General features: G+C 40.8%; 1 protein-coding gene across 4 annotated transcripts in view; it reads left to right on the top strand.

Annotated features, from left to right (window-relative positions):
- Nucleotides 1–17,361, top strand: part of amot (angiomotin) — a 64,466-nt gene that overhangs the window by 9,945 nt on the left and 37,160 nt on the right. Inside the window, exons 2-4 of one of the 4 annotated variants that reach the window (XM_061898114.1) lie at nt 5,309–5,415; nt 7,284–8,243; nt 15,559–16,129. In XM_061898114.1, the coding sequence (XP_061754098.1) occupies nt 7,342–8,243; nt 15,559–16,129 (1,473 nt within the window). In that variant the 5' untranslated portion in view covers nt 5,309–5,415; nt 7,284–7,341. Of the gene's footprint in view, nt 1–3,305; nt 3,370–5,308; nt 5,416–7,283; nt 8,244–15,558; nt 16,130–17,361 lie in introns of all 4 variants that reach the window. The other 3 variants (XM_061898113.1, XM_061898112.1, XM_061898115.1) reach the window with 3 other exon arrangements.

Below are 17,361 nucleotides of genomic sequence, written 5' to 3'. Positions count from 1 at the left end.
ACCCACTAAGACCTACCACGCAGTCTGATAGTTTATACATCAATGATGAAATATTAACATTGCAACGCATGCCAATACGGCTTTTTTAGTTTACTAAATTACTATTTTAAATTTCCCGGGAGTTTCGTCTTGGAAACGTTGTGTAATGATGACGTGTACGCAGGACGTCACAGGTTTTTAGGAAGTATGAGCGCTACGCACACACACACAGGTAAAAGTCGTCTGCTTTAACGGCATAATTACACAGTATTTTGGAGATCTGTGTTGCTGAATCTTTTGCAATTTGTTCAATTAATATTGGAGAAGTCACAGTAGAAAGATGGAGTTGGGAAGCTTTAGCCTTTAGCCATACAAACACACGGTGATTCCTTGTTTAAAATTCCCGGAGCTGAAACTTTCCTATGGATCAGAGCGCGGTCAAGCAGACATGGATCCCGACCACATGTCAACCAGCAGGTTTCGGTGAGAAAATTGTGGTTAAAAAGTCACCACTTACGATATATTAGCTGAGCTTGTGTCGTCCGTATAGCTGCCGTCGACACCCGTGGACAAACCCCTCCGACTATCAGGTAATATTAAACTCCATAAAACACTAGCAACACAATAGAAAGATAAGGGATTTCCCAGAATTATCCTAGTAAATGTGTTTAAAATCATCAGAATACGTCCCAATGCTATCGCGTTTTTTTTTTTTAACTCGTTTTTTTTTTTTTTTCTAGTCCGTTGCTGTCAATATCCTCAAACACAAATCTTTCATCCTCGCTCAAATTAATAGGGAAATTGTCGTTTTCTCGGTCCGAATAACTTTTCTTGTTGGAGGCTCCCATTAAAATCAATGTGAATATGTGAGGAGCCATCAACATGTGACGTCATCGTCTGCGACTTCCGGTAAAGGCGAGGCTTTTTCAGGAAGTACCAAAAGTTGCGAACTTTATCATCAATTTTCTCTACTAAATCCTTTCAGCAAAAATATGGCAATATCGCAAAATGATCAAGTATGACACATAGAATGGACCTGCTATTCCCGTTTAAATAAGAAAATCTCATTTCAGTAGGCCTTTAAGGAAGGCTAATCTGAAGTTCCTTTAGCAGATAATCACAATATTTTTGCTCAGCAGGCAGGGCCCAGCATTTCAAGTATTGATGTACTTTTTGGCTTTTTGTACCAACTTTTCCAACTGGGTCAGCTTAAAATCATATGCCCCTTTTGGTGGGGACACATTTCTGCAATATGCTTCTACCATTTGTAGAGCCAAGGACAGTTATATTTCCCCACATGAAGCCCAGAGTTTTTTCTCGAACTGGGAGTTTAAATACTTTCAACTCTGTTTTTATTATGCAGGCTTTCTGTTGTGTGCTTAGCTCTGGTACGCTTTCTGCAACTGCTGCCTCGCACTAACAGGCAAAGCTTCACTGGGTTTTTCCAAATCCGGATCCTTCTCGCCGCGGTTTTTGATTGTCAAGTGTCTCCAGGCTGTGATTCCACTCAATATTTTTTTGTTGACAATAGGGTAAAGGGTGGCAGGGTATGGGCATAAGGATGATACAGTATATACAAAACCCAAAACCAGAGAAATTGGCACGTTGTGTAAATCGTAAATAAAAACAGAATACAATGTTTTGCAAATCCTTTTCAACCTATATTCAATTGAATACACTGCAAAGTCAAAATACTTAATGTTCGAACTGGTAGACTTTGTTATTTTTTGCAAATATTAGCTCATTTGGAATTTGATGCCTGCAACATGTTTCAAAAAAGCTGTAACAAGTGGCAAAAAAGACTGAGAAAGTTGAGGAATGCTCATTAAATGCTTATTTGGAACATCCCACAGGTGAACAGGCTAATTGGGAACAGGTGGGTGCCATGATTAGGTAAAAAAGTGGCTTCCATTAAATGCTCAGTCATTCACAAACAAGGATGGGGCAAGGGTCACTACTTTGTGAACAAATGCGTGAGCAAATTTTCGAAAAGTTTAAGAACAATTTCTCAACAAGCAATTCCAAGGTATTTAGGGATTCTACGGTCCGTAATATCATTAAATAGTTCAGAGAATCTGGAGAAATCACTGCACGTAAGCGGAAAGGCAGTGACCATTAATCCCTCAGGTGGTACTGCATTAAAAAAACATCGGTGTGTAAAGGCTATCACCACATGGGCTCAGGAACACTTCAGAAAACCACCGTCAGTAACTACAGTTCGTCGCTATATCTGTAAGTGCAAGTTAAAACTCTACTATGCAAAGCCAAAGCCATTCATCAACAAAACCCAGAAACGCCTCCGGCTTTCCTGGGCCCGAGCTCATCTAAGATGGGCTGATGCAAAGTACAAAAGTGCTCTGTGGTCTGACGAGTCCACATTTCAAATTGTTTTTGGAAACTGTGGATGTCGTGTACTCCGGACCACAAAAGAAAATAACCATCCGGACCATACTTGCCAACCCTCCCGGATTTTCCGGGAGACTCCCGAAATTCAGCGCCTCTCCCGATAACCTCCCGGGACAAATTTTCTCCCGAAAATCTCCCGAAATTCAGGCGGAGCTGGAGGCCAGGCCCCCTCCAACTCCATGCGGACCTGACTCAGCAATGTTGTGACCCTCTTAAACAGGACAATACTGCAGTGTACTGTACATAGAATAGAATGTACTTTATTGATCCCTGGGGAAAATTCAGAACCACAGTTCGCTCACAATAAACAATGATAATAATAAATAATATAATAAATATAATGTATTATATATATAATATATGAATAATATAAATATATTCTACATATATTATTCATTTAAGTGCAGTCAAGGAACATATGCATTAGGGAGTCTGTTCTGAAGCCCACAGTAAAGAAACGTAACTTCATCACTTCGCCTGGTTATGACTCCAACCCAATATATTACACCGTCGACGAGCAAAATGAAGAAATGCGCTTGCAAGTTCCAAAACGAATGAAAACAAGAATTTCAGTTTATCCAGGAGAGTTCGAAGGGGAAGGGATATGTTCCCTGTAAATTTTGTAGAACAGACTTCTCCATTAAACACGGTGGCCGAACTCAGTCATGAACGGTCAGCGAAGCACAAAGCGTCCGCAGCGCAGCATCGTTCACAACCCAGTATAATGGGCCCTCTCGCAAAATGGAGACCCGATAGTGTAACTTATGCTGAGACAAAGATGGCTATGCTGATAGCTGGAAGCAACATCCTGTTCTCATTTGCGGATGTCTACAAAAAAAACGGTAAAGGATATTTACCCGGATTGTGGTTAAAAAGTCACCACTTACGGGATATCAGCTGAGTTTGTGTCATCCGTACAGCTGCCGTCGACACCCGTGAGACATGGCGTCAAGACACCCGTGGACAAACCTCTCCGACTATCAGGTAATATTAAACTCACTAAAACACTAGCAACACAATAGAAAGATAGGGGATTCGGAGAACGCCTGCCAGTACGCAAATGGCAGAACAAAGGTTACTCCAATAGTGAAAGGTAAGTTTTTTTTGGTTTTTTTTTTAGTAACCAGCAAGCACAGTACAGTTAGTAGAACAACTGTGTTTTTATTACTGTGTATTTGATAGGTGCCGTCGGAAATTCAACTATTTCTTTTATTTATATGTAAAATAAAATAAATATATATAGCTAGAGTTCACTGAACGTCAAGTATTTCATACGTATATATATATATATATATATATATATATATATATATATATATATGAAATACTCAAGTTGGTGAATTATACTCCTCCCCTCTTAACCACGCCTCCGCCCCACCCCCGACCAAAACGGAGTCAAATGTGCCGGAGACACATTAAGAGCTGCAGTGCTTAACTTATGAATGCCTGTTGCCACTGATAACAAAACAGAAAATGAAGTCGTCGACTTTCCAACACGTTCCTAACACTCTGAAAGTTAATACACAACAGTTGCTGCAGCGCTGCCTTAAAAAAAATCTCGGACACAACGGATCAATTTATCCGGACTCTGGACTTAAAGTTAGGTACCGTGAGTTCTTCCCTTCATCCATGGCTCCCACATGTCTCCGCTTCAGGTGCTCCTGAAGCAATGTTGTCCTTCCGTGCCACGCATTGTCTATGCTGCACGTTTTACAGGAAACTGTCTTCTTTGAAGTCTTTAAAGTAAAGTGTTCCGACACTTTGGACGACTTAGGTCGTACACTTTTCTCCATTGAAGCATTAACCTCAAGATGTTTCTCCGCTGAACTATCGCTCCTGTTTTCCTCCGCCATTTTTCGAATGTTTCCAGCCAAATTATACGGCGGGGTCGCGTGAGCTGCACATGACGACACATCATTGACTGGCTTACTGCCACCTCATGAGACGTAGCCTCAGCGCCACCCTGGCGCTGTTTTGTACTGTTTTTGTACTTATTTTGATTATTGTTTCTCAGCTGTTTGTATATGTTGCAGTTTATAAATAAAGGTTTAGGAAAAATTAAAAAAAAAAAAAGAGCCTCAGCGCATGCGCATTGCATACATCCAACGAATCGATGACTAAATTAATCGCCAACTATTTTTATAATCGATTACTTGTTGCAGCCCTATTTGGGGGTGTATTAGTGCCCAAGGCGTGGGTAACTTACACATCTGTGAAGGCACCATTCATTCTGAAAAGGTACATACAGGTTTTGAAGCAACATATGTTGCCATCCAAGCAACGTCTTTTTCATTTTTTATTTCAGCAAGATAATGCCAAGCCACATTCTGCACGTGTTACAACTGCGTGGCTTAGTAGTAAAAGAGCGCGGGTACTAGACTGGCCTGCCTGTAGACCAGACCTGTCTCCCATTTGAAAATATGTGGCGCATTACGAAGCGTGAAATAGGACAACGGAGACCTCGGACTGTTGAACAACATAAGCTGTACATCAAGCAAGAATGGGAAATCATTCCACCTGAAAAGCTTCAAAATTTGGTCTCCTCAGTTCCCAAACATTTACTGATTGCTGTTAAAAGGAAAGGCCATGTAACAGTGGTAAAAATGCCCCTGTGCCAACTTTTTTGCATCGGTTGCTGCCATTAAATTCTAAGTTTATGATTATTTGCAAAAAAATAAATAAAGTTTTTCAGTTCAAAAATTAAGTATATTGTCTTTGCAGTCTGTTCAATTGAATATAAGTTGAAAAGGATTTGCAAATCATTGTATTCTCTTTTTATTTACGATTTACACAACATCCCAACTTCAATGGTTTTGGGTTTTGTAGTATGCAGACCTAAAATGTTTTTTTCAATGTTGGATACTCACTTTAAACAATGCCAAAGCATTAAACGCAGCACACCTCTGTTTGTCGGGTTTTGCAGATGGCTACGTTGTGACGTCACCGTGAGGTGGAAGCACTTACTTTGACTTTAAGTCAATCTTTCTTAGATGTGGTCTGCTTCAGGTTTTGATGGAAGAAACACAAAAGGTTAGACAATGTATTATTATCATCTAATCGTGGCTTGACCATAACAACACCAACAAGCAAAATAAAATTAGCTTTTTTTTAATGCAAATTCTGAATCGATCAGAGAGTAAGCTGTTGTACCTAGTGTCGTGACCAGGTATATCTATATAATGTTTATGAAGTTTATTATCGACCATTTCTGGAAAAAAAAGTGGTGAAAACTTCAAGATATACAGTGCACATTTCCAATAGATAGATTATGATTTAGTCTGTGTTTCGTGTGTCTGTCTGTCTCTGTGTGTGTGTGTGTGAGAATTATGTTTATATAGGGCCTTTCTCTAATGACTTTAAGCCTCCAGAATCGAAAAGCTTGCAGACAGACTCAAAAAACGTCTCTCTGTCTTATCCCCCTCTTGTCCACATCATTTACCCTTCTGTCTTTCTTTTTTTCTTTTTTCAATCCCCTCCTGCTCCTGTTTGGCTTCGCCAAACAATTAATGAATTCATTCAATTAAGTCAAATACTAATAAGGCAGTAAGTGAAGTGAAGTTTATTTATATAGCGCTTTTCCCATAGTGACTCAAAGTGCTTTACATAGTGAAACTTTATTATCTAAGTTACATTTAAACCAGTGCGGGCGGCACTGAGAGTAGGTGGGTAAAATATGTTGCCCAAGGACACAGCAGCTGTGACTAGGATGGCGGAAGTGGGGATCGAACCTGGAACCTTTAAGTTGCTGGCACGGCCACTCTACAAGAGAAGTATTCAACACCTCCCCTTTGTAAGATAAATTTGTAGAGCAGATATGGGCATCTACATCAACAATATGATTTGCCTGAGTGGCTGGATAGGACAAAAAAAGCGTTTTGAAAGTGACTGGAGCATAATTTCAATGTCAATGTCAAACACGTATTGTCTAGACCAGTGGTTCTCAAATGGGGGTACGCGTACCCCTGGGGGTACGTGAAGGTATGCCAAGGGATACGTGAGATTTTTAAAAAATATTGTAAAAACAGCAACAATTCAAAAATCCGTTACAAATATATTTATTGAATAATACTTCAACAAAATACGAATGTAAGTTCATAAACTGTGAAAAAAAAATACAACAATGCAATAATCAGTGTTGACAGCTTGATTTTTTTTGTGGACATGTTCCATAAATATTGATGTTAATTATTTATTTTTTTGAGAAGACATGTTTAAACAGGTTAACAACCTTGTCAAATGATATAAAACCATGGGTTAATCACAAATGTTTTTAGGAATGTAGTATACACAAACCTTACGCTTAAGTCATACTAATTAGGGGAAAAAAAGTACTCACGAAATTTACTACATGGAAAAATTGACTCATAAATAACTGATTAAAAATAAATTTATATACAATTATGTAGTGCTAATATAAATACACTACATTATTAATTAATATTTTTCTTAATACAACTGTCATTAAATTTAAATTTAAGTGCAAATGAAAATATAGCTTTACCACTTAAATCATAATTTTTGTGCTTAAGAAACTTCTCTCTCACATAAACTGAAGACTTATTATCTGTGTTTGAGATTGTCATTACTACCATAACTGGTGGAAAAGTGTATTATAACTGAGTTTCGGAACCATACGGACCACAACAGAGAAACAGATATTTTTTGACGCCCTCGAAGGGACTCTCACGGCCCAACAATGTGCCCTGGCCCTATAGTTAAAAACCCTGACTTAGACCACAAATAAGTGTTTTCAATGTGGATAAATATCATCATAGGGTCCCCTTTAATGTTATCTGATCTGTACAATATTTACCGTGCACACCTGAAAATGACAGATGTCGTCCATACTTCACACTGTGTTCTTATGTTTCTCAATCTTGTTCACCCTTTGTTTTTAGGAAGGCACTGAGGGGAGCTTGGATTCCTTTTTAATCAGGTAGTCCGTACGAAGGGTCAATGAGGACCGCAGCCGAAGAATCACCGAACAGCAGCAGCGCAGGAGGCGGAAATAGTACCGTCCTGCAACGTCTCCTGCAGGAGCAGATGAATCGGAGTTTTGTGATGCAGCAACAGCAAGGAGGAGCAGGACCTGGATGTGGAGGGCACGGGCAGGGTGGTCCATCCGAAGACCATTCCATGACCCCCCACATTGCCCGGCAGGAGCCCCAGGGACAAGAGCTACAGACAGACAGCTTGGAGAAGTTGGGGTCCAGAGTAGTAGGAGGTTGTGGAAGCAACGGAGGGGGAGTTGGTTCAATAGCTGGTGCAGGTGGAAGCAGTAGATGTGGTTCAACTACCCAGGGTCTGTGCCTAAATCTGGAGGAACTGCCTACTTACGAGGAAGCAAAGGTTCAGTCACAATATTTTCGTGGTCATGGCCCACCTCCTCAGCTTCAGCAACAGAGCAACCAGTCCCAGCAGGCCTCAATCCCAACCTCAGGGGGAGCTGCCTTTTATGTCACTGGGGTAACGGATTCCAAAATGCGCACAGAAGGTCGGCCCACCGTGCAGCGTGTTAACGGGGCAGTGAAGGTTCTCCAAGATGATGGACTGAAGGACCTAAAACAAGGTCACGTTCGATCTCTAAGCGAACGACTAATGCAGCTGTCCTTGGCCACGAGTGGTGTTAAGGCACATGCTCCTGTCATCAGCTCTTCACTGTCACCCCAGCTGTCCCCTGCAGGGCAGCCAGGTGATTACTACAAGCCCCAGCATCGGGGCCCACCTCCAGACTACCCCTTTAAAGGAATGAACTTACCGACTATGCAGCAAGAGACTGGAGGTCCTTTCTATCAGGAACAGTCCAGGGAAGTGCCCCATGTCCGATATCAGCCCCCACCAGAGTATGGCTCATTTAGGTAAGAGAAATACTGTAGTTGAAATATATTAAGCAAAGAAAGAAATGCTGTTTAGTCATTATGGATTTGAAATCTGAGGGTTGCAGGTTCGCTTCCCACCTATGGACATCAAAGTCGCTGCCGTTGTGTCCTTGGGCAGGACACTTCACCCTTTGCCCCCGGTGCCGCTCACACCGGTGAATGAATGATGAATGAATGATTGGTGGTGGTCGGAGGGGCCGTAGGCGCAAACTGGCAGCCACGCTTCCGTCAGTCTACCCCAGGGCAGCTGTGGCTACTGATGTAGCTTACCACCAACAGGTGTGAATGAATGATGGGTTCCCACTTCTCTGTGAGCGCTTTGAGTATATAACAATAGAAAAGTGCGATATAAATCTAATCCATTATTATTATTATTATTATTATTATTATTATTATTGAAAGATCATTTGCAGCTGAAATCCTTTTTAAAATCAGATAAATTAATGTCCTGTGTGCGTTTAACTTCTTAAATCAGGGATATTTAACTGAATTATTTTGGAGGCCACATTTACACGATGCTGAGGCCCTGCACTATTAGTCTTATTTTGAATACTCAAAAAACTATTGCCCTTTACTGGAGACATTTGATTTTTGTCTATTTATTTTGTTAGAGTTACAGGAGCGCTCAGACCTTCGGCAAAAATGTTCAGCCTCTCACAAGTTTTTTTAACTGAACTCAAGAGCCACCAGTTGAATAGCCCAAATGATAATAAACAGAGAGGCCATAAAATGGGACCTTGAGGATCACCACTAGTTTGACTTAAATAGTTGCATATAAAGTAAACAAGGTACAGCATCGCCTTAGTTAGATAAATCAAATCACAAAAAAAATATGTGACTGCCAAAAAGGAGAGGACTTAACTGGGTGCTTTAAGGAACATCTAAGTGTAAATTACATGTTTATAATCAGTCTAACCACTTCAGTATCGACCTGATAATGACTTGATACTATACTTGGTATCTATATTGTCACTATTTGTATAGATCTGCCCACCGCTGTTTTGAATCAAGAGCTCCTGCTTAGCGTTTACCAGTTGGCATATCCTCCTAACATATTTAGCTGTTCATTGTACTGCAGTGATCAAACTTGTAAAACACAATATTTTCTGCCATAAAGGAGAGAATTAGTTTTTAGGAGTATATAGAACATTGCAGAGGGATGTTAGCGGCGTTCGAGAGGACTCGGCAGTGTTTTAAGGGCACGTTTGTTCGCTTGTTGTCAAATTTGCAGGACAGAGCAAGAAGGATTAACCAACATACATTATCATGATATGATTATAGTATTAAAAACTATATCATTGGACAAATTCTTATAATTTATATCATATATTGTCTATATGGCCCAACCCTACTAGCAAGTTTAAAATGTCAAGGCAAAAATCTGCCAATGTGTTTACCGTGGTCTAAGTACCCCCATTCAACACAAGCACTCTGGGTTTTTTTAGAATTTGCTGCAAAAATGTTTTATCTCCTAAGTTTTGAACTGAGCTCAGCGCCCAGAATAGTGTTATTCCAGGGTAAGATTTGGTCCCCAGGCTGTCTGTTGAATAGTCATGTGTTGAATCCTGGGCCGATTTGTCTTAGAAAATAACTCTTTAACAGTTGGTGAAAATTTTTTTTTTTTCTGTGAAGAGCAAGAAAATGAAAGACACTGGTACCACAGTTTTTGTACGATTCGGTTTTCAATGAGAATTTTTGTAAACAAATGTAAAAGCTATATTAATACAGTGTTTCCCACAGGTCAAGAATCTATTTGTGGTGTGGGGTGGTTGTCAGCGGCGGCGGCGGCGGCGATGACCAAGAAGAACGCGGAGTTGGAATATAATTACAACACTTTATGTACACATTTATATACATATTTATATAATATTTACATATTTATATAATATGTAACTAAAAGCTCCATTCACAGACAGAGTCCCATTGCTTTTATGAGTGGTCGAGCGAGTCAAAAGCCGAGAAAAAAAACAACAATTTAAAACATTTTTTTTTTACATTTTCATTTGTGGTGACCGTAATTCTTTCGTTGTGGGCCGCCACAAATAAATGAATGTGTGGGAAACCCTATAATAAGAGTGCAGGCGTGCCCAAAGTGGGCCCACATGGAATGTGACAATCTCCACAACCTTATATATGGTGGTATCATTTCCTTTTTTGTTTTAGTTTTAGTAGCTCATCATTAAATACAAGTAATTTATACAACATTAAAAGAAGTTGAGAAGCAAAAGGAGCAGAAATACTTCTAAATGCTATTGACCCAAATAAAAAAATAGGTATTAACCTCAGATGACTATTAAGGCCATATTTCTGCTCTAGCTGGACTTTATATCCTTGAAAGAACGCCACTATCCTCTTAATATTTCCACATTGCACATTTTCTAGACCACTGTCAACGACTATATTTCTATTAAAGTACGTCCACTTCGCAGACATGCGTTCTCCGTTTAGGACTGTATGACTTCTTATATCCTCTTATGGTGTGTAGTGTAGCATGTTTATCTAATCCTCAACCTCCAGTGATACATGTAATAAACTTACCTTATTGGCTGCCATGGAGTGGAGGCTTAGTAAGCCGCTAGCTTGCTAGCGAGAATGCTACAATGTCGCTGTGAAATTTGCAGGAAACATTTACACTGTGTCAACATGCATTATCACGTTATGACAGTATTACTACAAGCTTTAACGTCGGCCAAATTTATGTAATTTGTATTGTATATATAAAAATATCCCCTTATGACTTTCTGTTAGCTTCCCGATGGACTGGGCTCATACATTATCTAATTGTTTAACAATTAAATATCTATTCCATTGCAGCCAATCACCCTGGAAGGAGGGTCCCTACATCTGCGATCCCTTTTCAAAATGTATTCTTTTTACCAAATTGCGTTCTTTTGCGTTGTTCCTCACTTGGAAGTGAGCTTAGATCAGGTGGTGTTATTGAGAGTATGTAAAGCCCATTGAGATACTTGCTATTAAGGGCTAATTGTTGCAGCTCTAGAATTAACCATAATCAATCAATCAATCAATGTTTATTTATATAGCCCCAAATCACAAATGTCTCAAAGGACTGCACAAATCATTACGACTACAACATCCTCGGAAGAACCACCAAAGGGCAAGGAAAACTCACACCCAGTGGGCAGGGAGAATTCACATCCAGTGGGACGCCAGTGACAATGCTGACTATGAGAAACCTTGGAGAGGACCTCAGATGTGGGCAAACCCCCCCGCCCCCCTCTAGGGGACCGAAAGCAATGGATGTCGAGCGGGTCTAACATGATGCTGTGAAAGTTCAATCCATAGTGGCTCCAACACAGCCGCGAGAGTTCAGTTCAAAGCGGATCCAAGACAGCAGCGAAAGTCCCGTCCACAGGAGACCATCTCAAGCGGAGGCGGATCAGCAGCGTAGAGATGTCCCCAACCGATACACAGGCGAGCAGTCCATCCTGGGTCCCGACGAGCGGTCCATCCTGGGTCTCGACTCTGGACAGCCAGTACTTCATCCATGTTCATCGGACCGGACCCCCTCCACAAGGGAGGGGGGGACATAGGACAAAAAAGAAAAGAAGCGGCAGATCAACTGGTCTAAAAAGGAGGTCTATTTAAAGGCTAGAGTATACAGATGAGTTTTAAGGTGAGACTTAAATGCTTCTACTGAGGTAGCATTTCAAACTGTTACCGGGAGGGCATTCCAGAGTACTGGAGCCCGAACGGAAAACGCTCTATAGCCCGCAGACTTTTTTTGGGCTCTAGGAATCACTAATAAGCCGGAGTCTTTCGAACGCAGATTTCTTGCCGGGACATATGGTGCAATACAATCGGCAAGATAGGCTGGAGCTAGACCGTGTAGTATTTTATACGTAAGTAGTAAAACCTTAAAGTCACATCTTAAGTTCACAGGAAGCCAGTGCAGGTGAGCCAGTACAAGCGTAATATGATCAAACTTTCTTGTTCTTGTCAAAAGTCTAGCAGCCGCATTTTGTACCAACTGTAATCTTTTAATGCTAGACATGGGGAGACCCGAAAATAATACGTTACAGTAATCGAGACGAGACGTAACAAACGCATGGATAATGATCTCGGCGTCTTTAGTGGACAAAATGGAGCGAATTTTAGCGATATTACGGAGATGAAAGAAGGCTGTTTTAGTAACGCTTTTAATGTGTGACTCAAAGGAGAGAGTTGGGTCGAAGATAATACCCAGATTTTTTACCGAGTCACCTTGTTTTATTATTTGGTTGTCAAATGTTAAAGTTGTATTATTAAATAGAGGTCGGTGTCTAGCAGGACCGATAATCAGCATTTCTGTTTTTTTGGCGTTAAGTTGCAGAAAGTTAGCGGACATCCATTGTTTAATTTCATTAAGACACGCTTCCAACTGACTACAGTCCGGCGTGTTCGTCAGCTTTAGGGGCATATAGAGTTGGGTGTCATCAGCATAGCAGTGAAAGCTAATACCGTATTTGCGTATGATGTCACCTAGCGGCAGCATGTAGATGCTGAAGAGTACAGGGCCAAGGACTGAACCCTGGGGAACTCCACACGTTACCTTAACATAGTCCGAGGTCACACTGTTATGGGAGACGCACTGCATCCTATCAGTAAGATAAGAGTTAAACCAAGACAGGGCTGAGTCCGACATACCAATTCGTGTTTCGATACGCTCTAATAAAATATTATGATCGACGGTATCGAAAGCAGCGCTAAGATCGAGGAGCAGCAACATAGATGACGCATCAGAGTCCATCGTTAGCAATAGATCATTAGTCAATTTTGCGAGGGCTGTCTCAGTCGAGTGATTTGCCCTGAAACCGGATTGAAAGGTTTCACATAGATTGTTAGACGCCAAGTGTTCATTTAGCTGCACTGCAACAATTTTTTCGAGGATTTTCGAAATAAAGGGAAGGTGAGACACCGGTCGGTAGTTTACCATGAGGTCAGGATCGAGGTCAGGTCTTTTAAGGAGAGGATGAATAACCGCTTTTTTGAATGCTAGGGGAACAGTGCCCGAGGAAAGTGATAAGTTTATAATATTTAGCACTGATGGACCTAATAATACAAAAAGCTCCTTGATAAGTTTCCCAGGAAGTGGGTCAAGTAAACATGTTGTTTGTTTTATTCCATTTACACGTTGTAACAATTCTTTTCGTGTTATTTCATCAAAACGAGAGAAACTATTTTGGATATTTGCAGTATCCGCCGTATATACAGTCGTATCTGTGTTACTATAACCCAGTTGTAGCTGGGACGCATTGTCTTTAATCTCCTTTCTAATAAGTTCAATTTTCTTATTAAAGAACTTCATAAAGTCATCTGCTGAATGGGTGGAGCTACTGGAAGGAGTCCCTTGTTGGGTTAGCGTTGCTACTGTACTAAACAAAAATTTTGGATCGTTTTTATTAATGCGGATGAGATTTGAGTAATAATTAGTTTTAGCTAAGGTAAGCATGCTTTTATAAGTTATTAAACTATCACTCCATGCTTGATGGTGCACCTCAAGTTTAGTCGTGCGCCATTTGCGTTCCAGCTTTCTACATAATAATTTCTGAGCTGTAGTTTCTTCAGTAAACCATGGCGTACGCCTTTTTGGAGCCTTTTTTAACTTCAGCGGTGCTATACTATCAATGGTTTCGCGCAGGGCGTTGTTAAAGTTGTTAGTGAGGTTATCAATAGAGCCCTCATACTTTGGGAACGGTGCCATTACCGAGGGCAGTAGGTCAGCAAGAGTCGTCGTTGTGGCAGCATTACTGTTGCGGCTGCTATAGCAGTTTTTATTATTATTAGCTTGCCGAACATGAGTCTGAACTTCGAATTTTATAAGGTAATGATCGGACATTACTTTAGTATACGGGAGTATCATAACTTTGGAAACGGTGATACCTCTGACAAGCACTAGGTCTATCGTATTACCGCTGCGATGCGTCGGTTCATTTATTATTTGTGTAAGACCACAGCTATCAATTATAGTCTGGAGCGCCACGCACGGTGGGTCCAATGGGGTATTCATATGGATATTAAAGTCCCCCATTATAATTATATTATCGGCGTATGTCACTAGATCAGCAACAAACTCTGAGAATTCACTAATAAAGTCCGAATAGGGCCTTGGGGGGCGGTAGATAACGGCCAGGCGCAGAGGTGTGGCAGACTTCATAGAAAGCACCTCAAACGATTTATATTTATTATTTAAGTTAGGACTAAAGTTAAAGTTTTCGTTGTATATTAGTGCAACCCCCCCTCCCCTTTTAAGGGGACGGGCAATATGCGCATTCGTATAGTTAGGAGGGGATGCCTCATTTATCGCAAAAAAGTCGTCTGGTTTAAGCCAGGTTTCGCTAAGACCGATGACGTTAAGGTTGTTGTCTCTAATGACCTTATTAACTAATAATGTTTTGGGAGACAAAGATCTGATGTTTAGAAAGCCCATATTATAGGTAGTGGGCTATTTTAAGGAGTTGTTGATAAAATTATCCGTAGTAGCAAAATTAATAATGTTTTGCCTTTATTATGCGCAGTGTACTTAAAATAATTACGACCATATCTAGGAATTGATATGACGGGAATTTTCAGATTGTCTACTTGGTGCTGCGATAAACTGAACGCATCATAATTTCCCACCTCAGTAGAACGCATGTCTAACTCTGACGTAGTCATAGTCATAGCAGCAAAAACATTTTGTGAGTTGTGTATTATTCTACAAAAATTGCTATGTGTACAGGGATTATCCAGCCTGGCGCTGGCTAGTTCTAACTTAACTGACTCCATACCCAGGCTAGCAGGCTCTGTAATTGCCTGTGACCGGGCTTGCTCTAGTGCAGTTAGTCAAATGTGGCTCAATGCGAAATCTATGTTCCGAGACAAGAGGATAGCGCCTTCCTGGTTAGGGTGAAGGCCGTCTCTCCTCAGCAAGCCAGGTTTGCCCCAGAAAGAGGGCCAATTATCAATAAACGTAAATCCCTGTTGTCTACAGAAGCTATCCAGCCACTTGTTAAGAGAGACTAATCTGTTATATCTCTCATCATTGCCTCTCCAAGGCAGGGGGCCAGAGACAATTACTCGATGCCTGGACATCTTTCTGGCGAGATTACAAGCCCTGGCTATGAGCTAATGAGCCAACAACAGTGTGACTTGTAGTGCCGTAGAGTGTTGTGGTAAATTAAATTGTGTGACCACATAGGATATAATGCGAGCGCCAGAACTTCTATTTGCAAGTGTTTTAAAGAAGAATTTTGAAGATTGACCAACTGTTTGGGAAAGCTGAGTTAATAAAACATTTCTGTTCTACTCTCCTCAGATCCAGTAAGGACGGTTCAGGCACGTTCCAAAAATCCCTTCACCAGCACAGCCCCACCTCTTCTGTCACTTCTGTTGGTTCTTTGTCCCGCGCCCAGTCTTCTACTTTCTGTAGCGTTCCTAGTGTTTCCCACTCCTCTCACCCTTCTTTCCTGCACCAACAACCACACAGTCAGGGTCAGACCTTGCCCAGAATGGGTCTTCGCAATCTACAGGGTTTTGTTTCCCATCAGGTAGGGGAGCCTTTCACCCCCCTGTCTATGAACCCAACACCACAAAGATGCCATGGTTTCCCCAACAGCCCCTACAGCTCCACACCACGGAGTTACAACAAACAGCAACAAAATCCTCCATATCAACTGCAGCATTTCCAAGGGCCGCTCCCTCCCCAGGGTCAGCCCTTTGTTCCCCCTGGACATTTCCCCCATCTGCATTCTTACTCAAACCTGCAGGGAGAGTCCTTTGCGATGATGACACAAGCTCAACAGAGGGTGAATGTGCTCACCGATGAGAACAGAACTCTGAGGCAGGAAATGGAGGCCTGTCGTGAGAAAGTCATCAAGCTGCACAAGGTAACATTAGAACACTTTTGTTCTCCTGATCAAAATGTTTGGCTTCCAAACTTGATAAACACTTTTGGCCTCCAACTCAATTTTGATTTTAAAACTGATATTTTGACAATAGATTCTAGAACTGAAAATGTTGTATAGCAAGTAGACTTGGACTTAAACTTGCACAAACTTTATTGATCCACAAAGGAATTTTTAGCTCAGTTACAAAGGATGGAAAGGATAATGCAGGTATAAAGCAGACTAAAAATGTACCGTAGTAGCAATATAAAATAGTAAGTACCTAAATAAACACAATAAGATATTTTTATGAAGCTTATCTTAAAAAAAAATTGCATTTTCTAGAATGGTTGTGAGTCAGATGATGTATTAAATGTGTGTTATTGAATGCCAAGAAATATTTTTTAACAAAATAAACTAACTCATGCACAATAACCAAACACAAGCAAAAACTACTATCGGTGTCAAAATCCGTTGCCTGGATCATGTTTTGTTTAAGTTTAGTATTTTCTTAGTTGTTGATTTAGTTCTGCGTCTACCATGAATTGATTAACATGGACCCCAACTTACCATGAATTGATTAACGTGGAGCCCGACTTAAACAAGTTGAAAAACGTATTCGGGTGTAACGATTTAGTGGTCAATTGTACGGAATATGTACTGAACTGTGCAATCTACTAATAAAAGTATCAATTAATCAAAAAAAATTGTTGCCATGAGTGCTGATTATTGTCAGCTGCCTCTGCTTTGTGGTCGAGACGCTCACCTGCTCCCGGTCACTAACCAGAGAGCTGTTTATTCCTGCCTCTCGCCGCACTCTGCCTGGCAGTTTTGTTTGCTACACGCAATAGTTACGTTGGTTATTCTTACTTCTTTCTCCTGTTTCTGGCTAGTCTTTGGTTAAGCCTTTACCATAGCTTCCTGTACAACTGGCATGATTTTCTGTTTTTATATTCTTGCTTGGTTTTTGGAAATAAACAATCTTTCTCACCTGCACGCTGCTTCCGGGCATCCATCCGCATCTTGGGGAAACGACCAGCGCATAAACATGCAACCCAGACGTGACGATTGGCTCCCATTTGAATAATTTGGGTTTTGTCCTCAAAGCCTTCCTGTATCCTACTTACTCATTGAACAATAACATAGCTTACCAAAAAAGGAGTATTTTGTAAGAACAACAAAAATATAAATATTAATATAATCACTTTAGTATCATTCATATATTTATACTACAC

This window comes from Nerophis ophidion, linkage group LG04 (genome assembly GCF_033978795.1).
Source record: "Nerophis ophidion isolate RoL-2023_Sa linkage group LG04, RoL_Noph_v1.0, whole genome shotgun sequence".
Lineage (NCBI taxonomy): Eukaryota > Metazoa > Chordata > Actinopteri > Syngnathiformes > Syngnathidae > Nerophis > Nerophis ophidion.
Note: the sequence above shows the minus strand (reverse complement) of the source record. Positions and strands in the feature narration are given on the sequence as shown.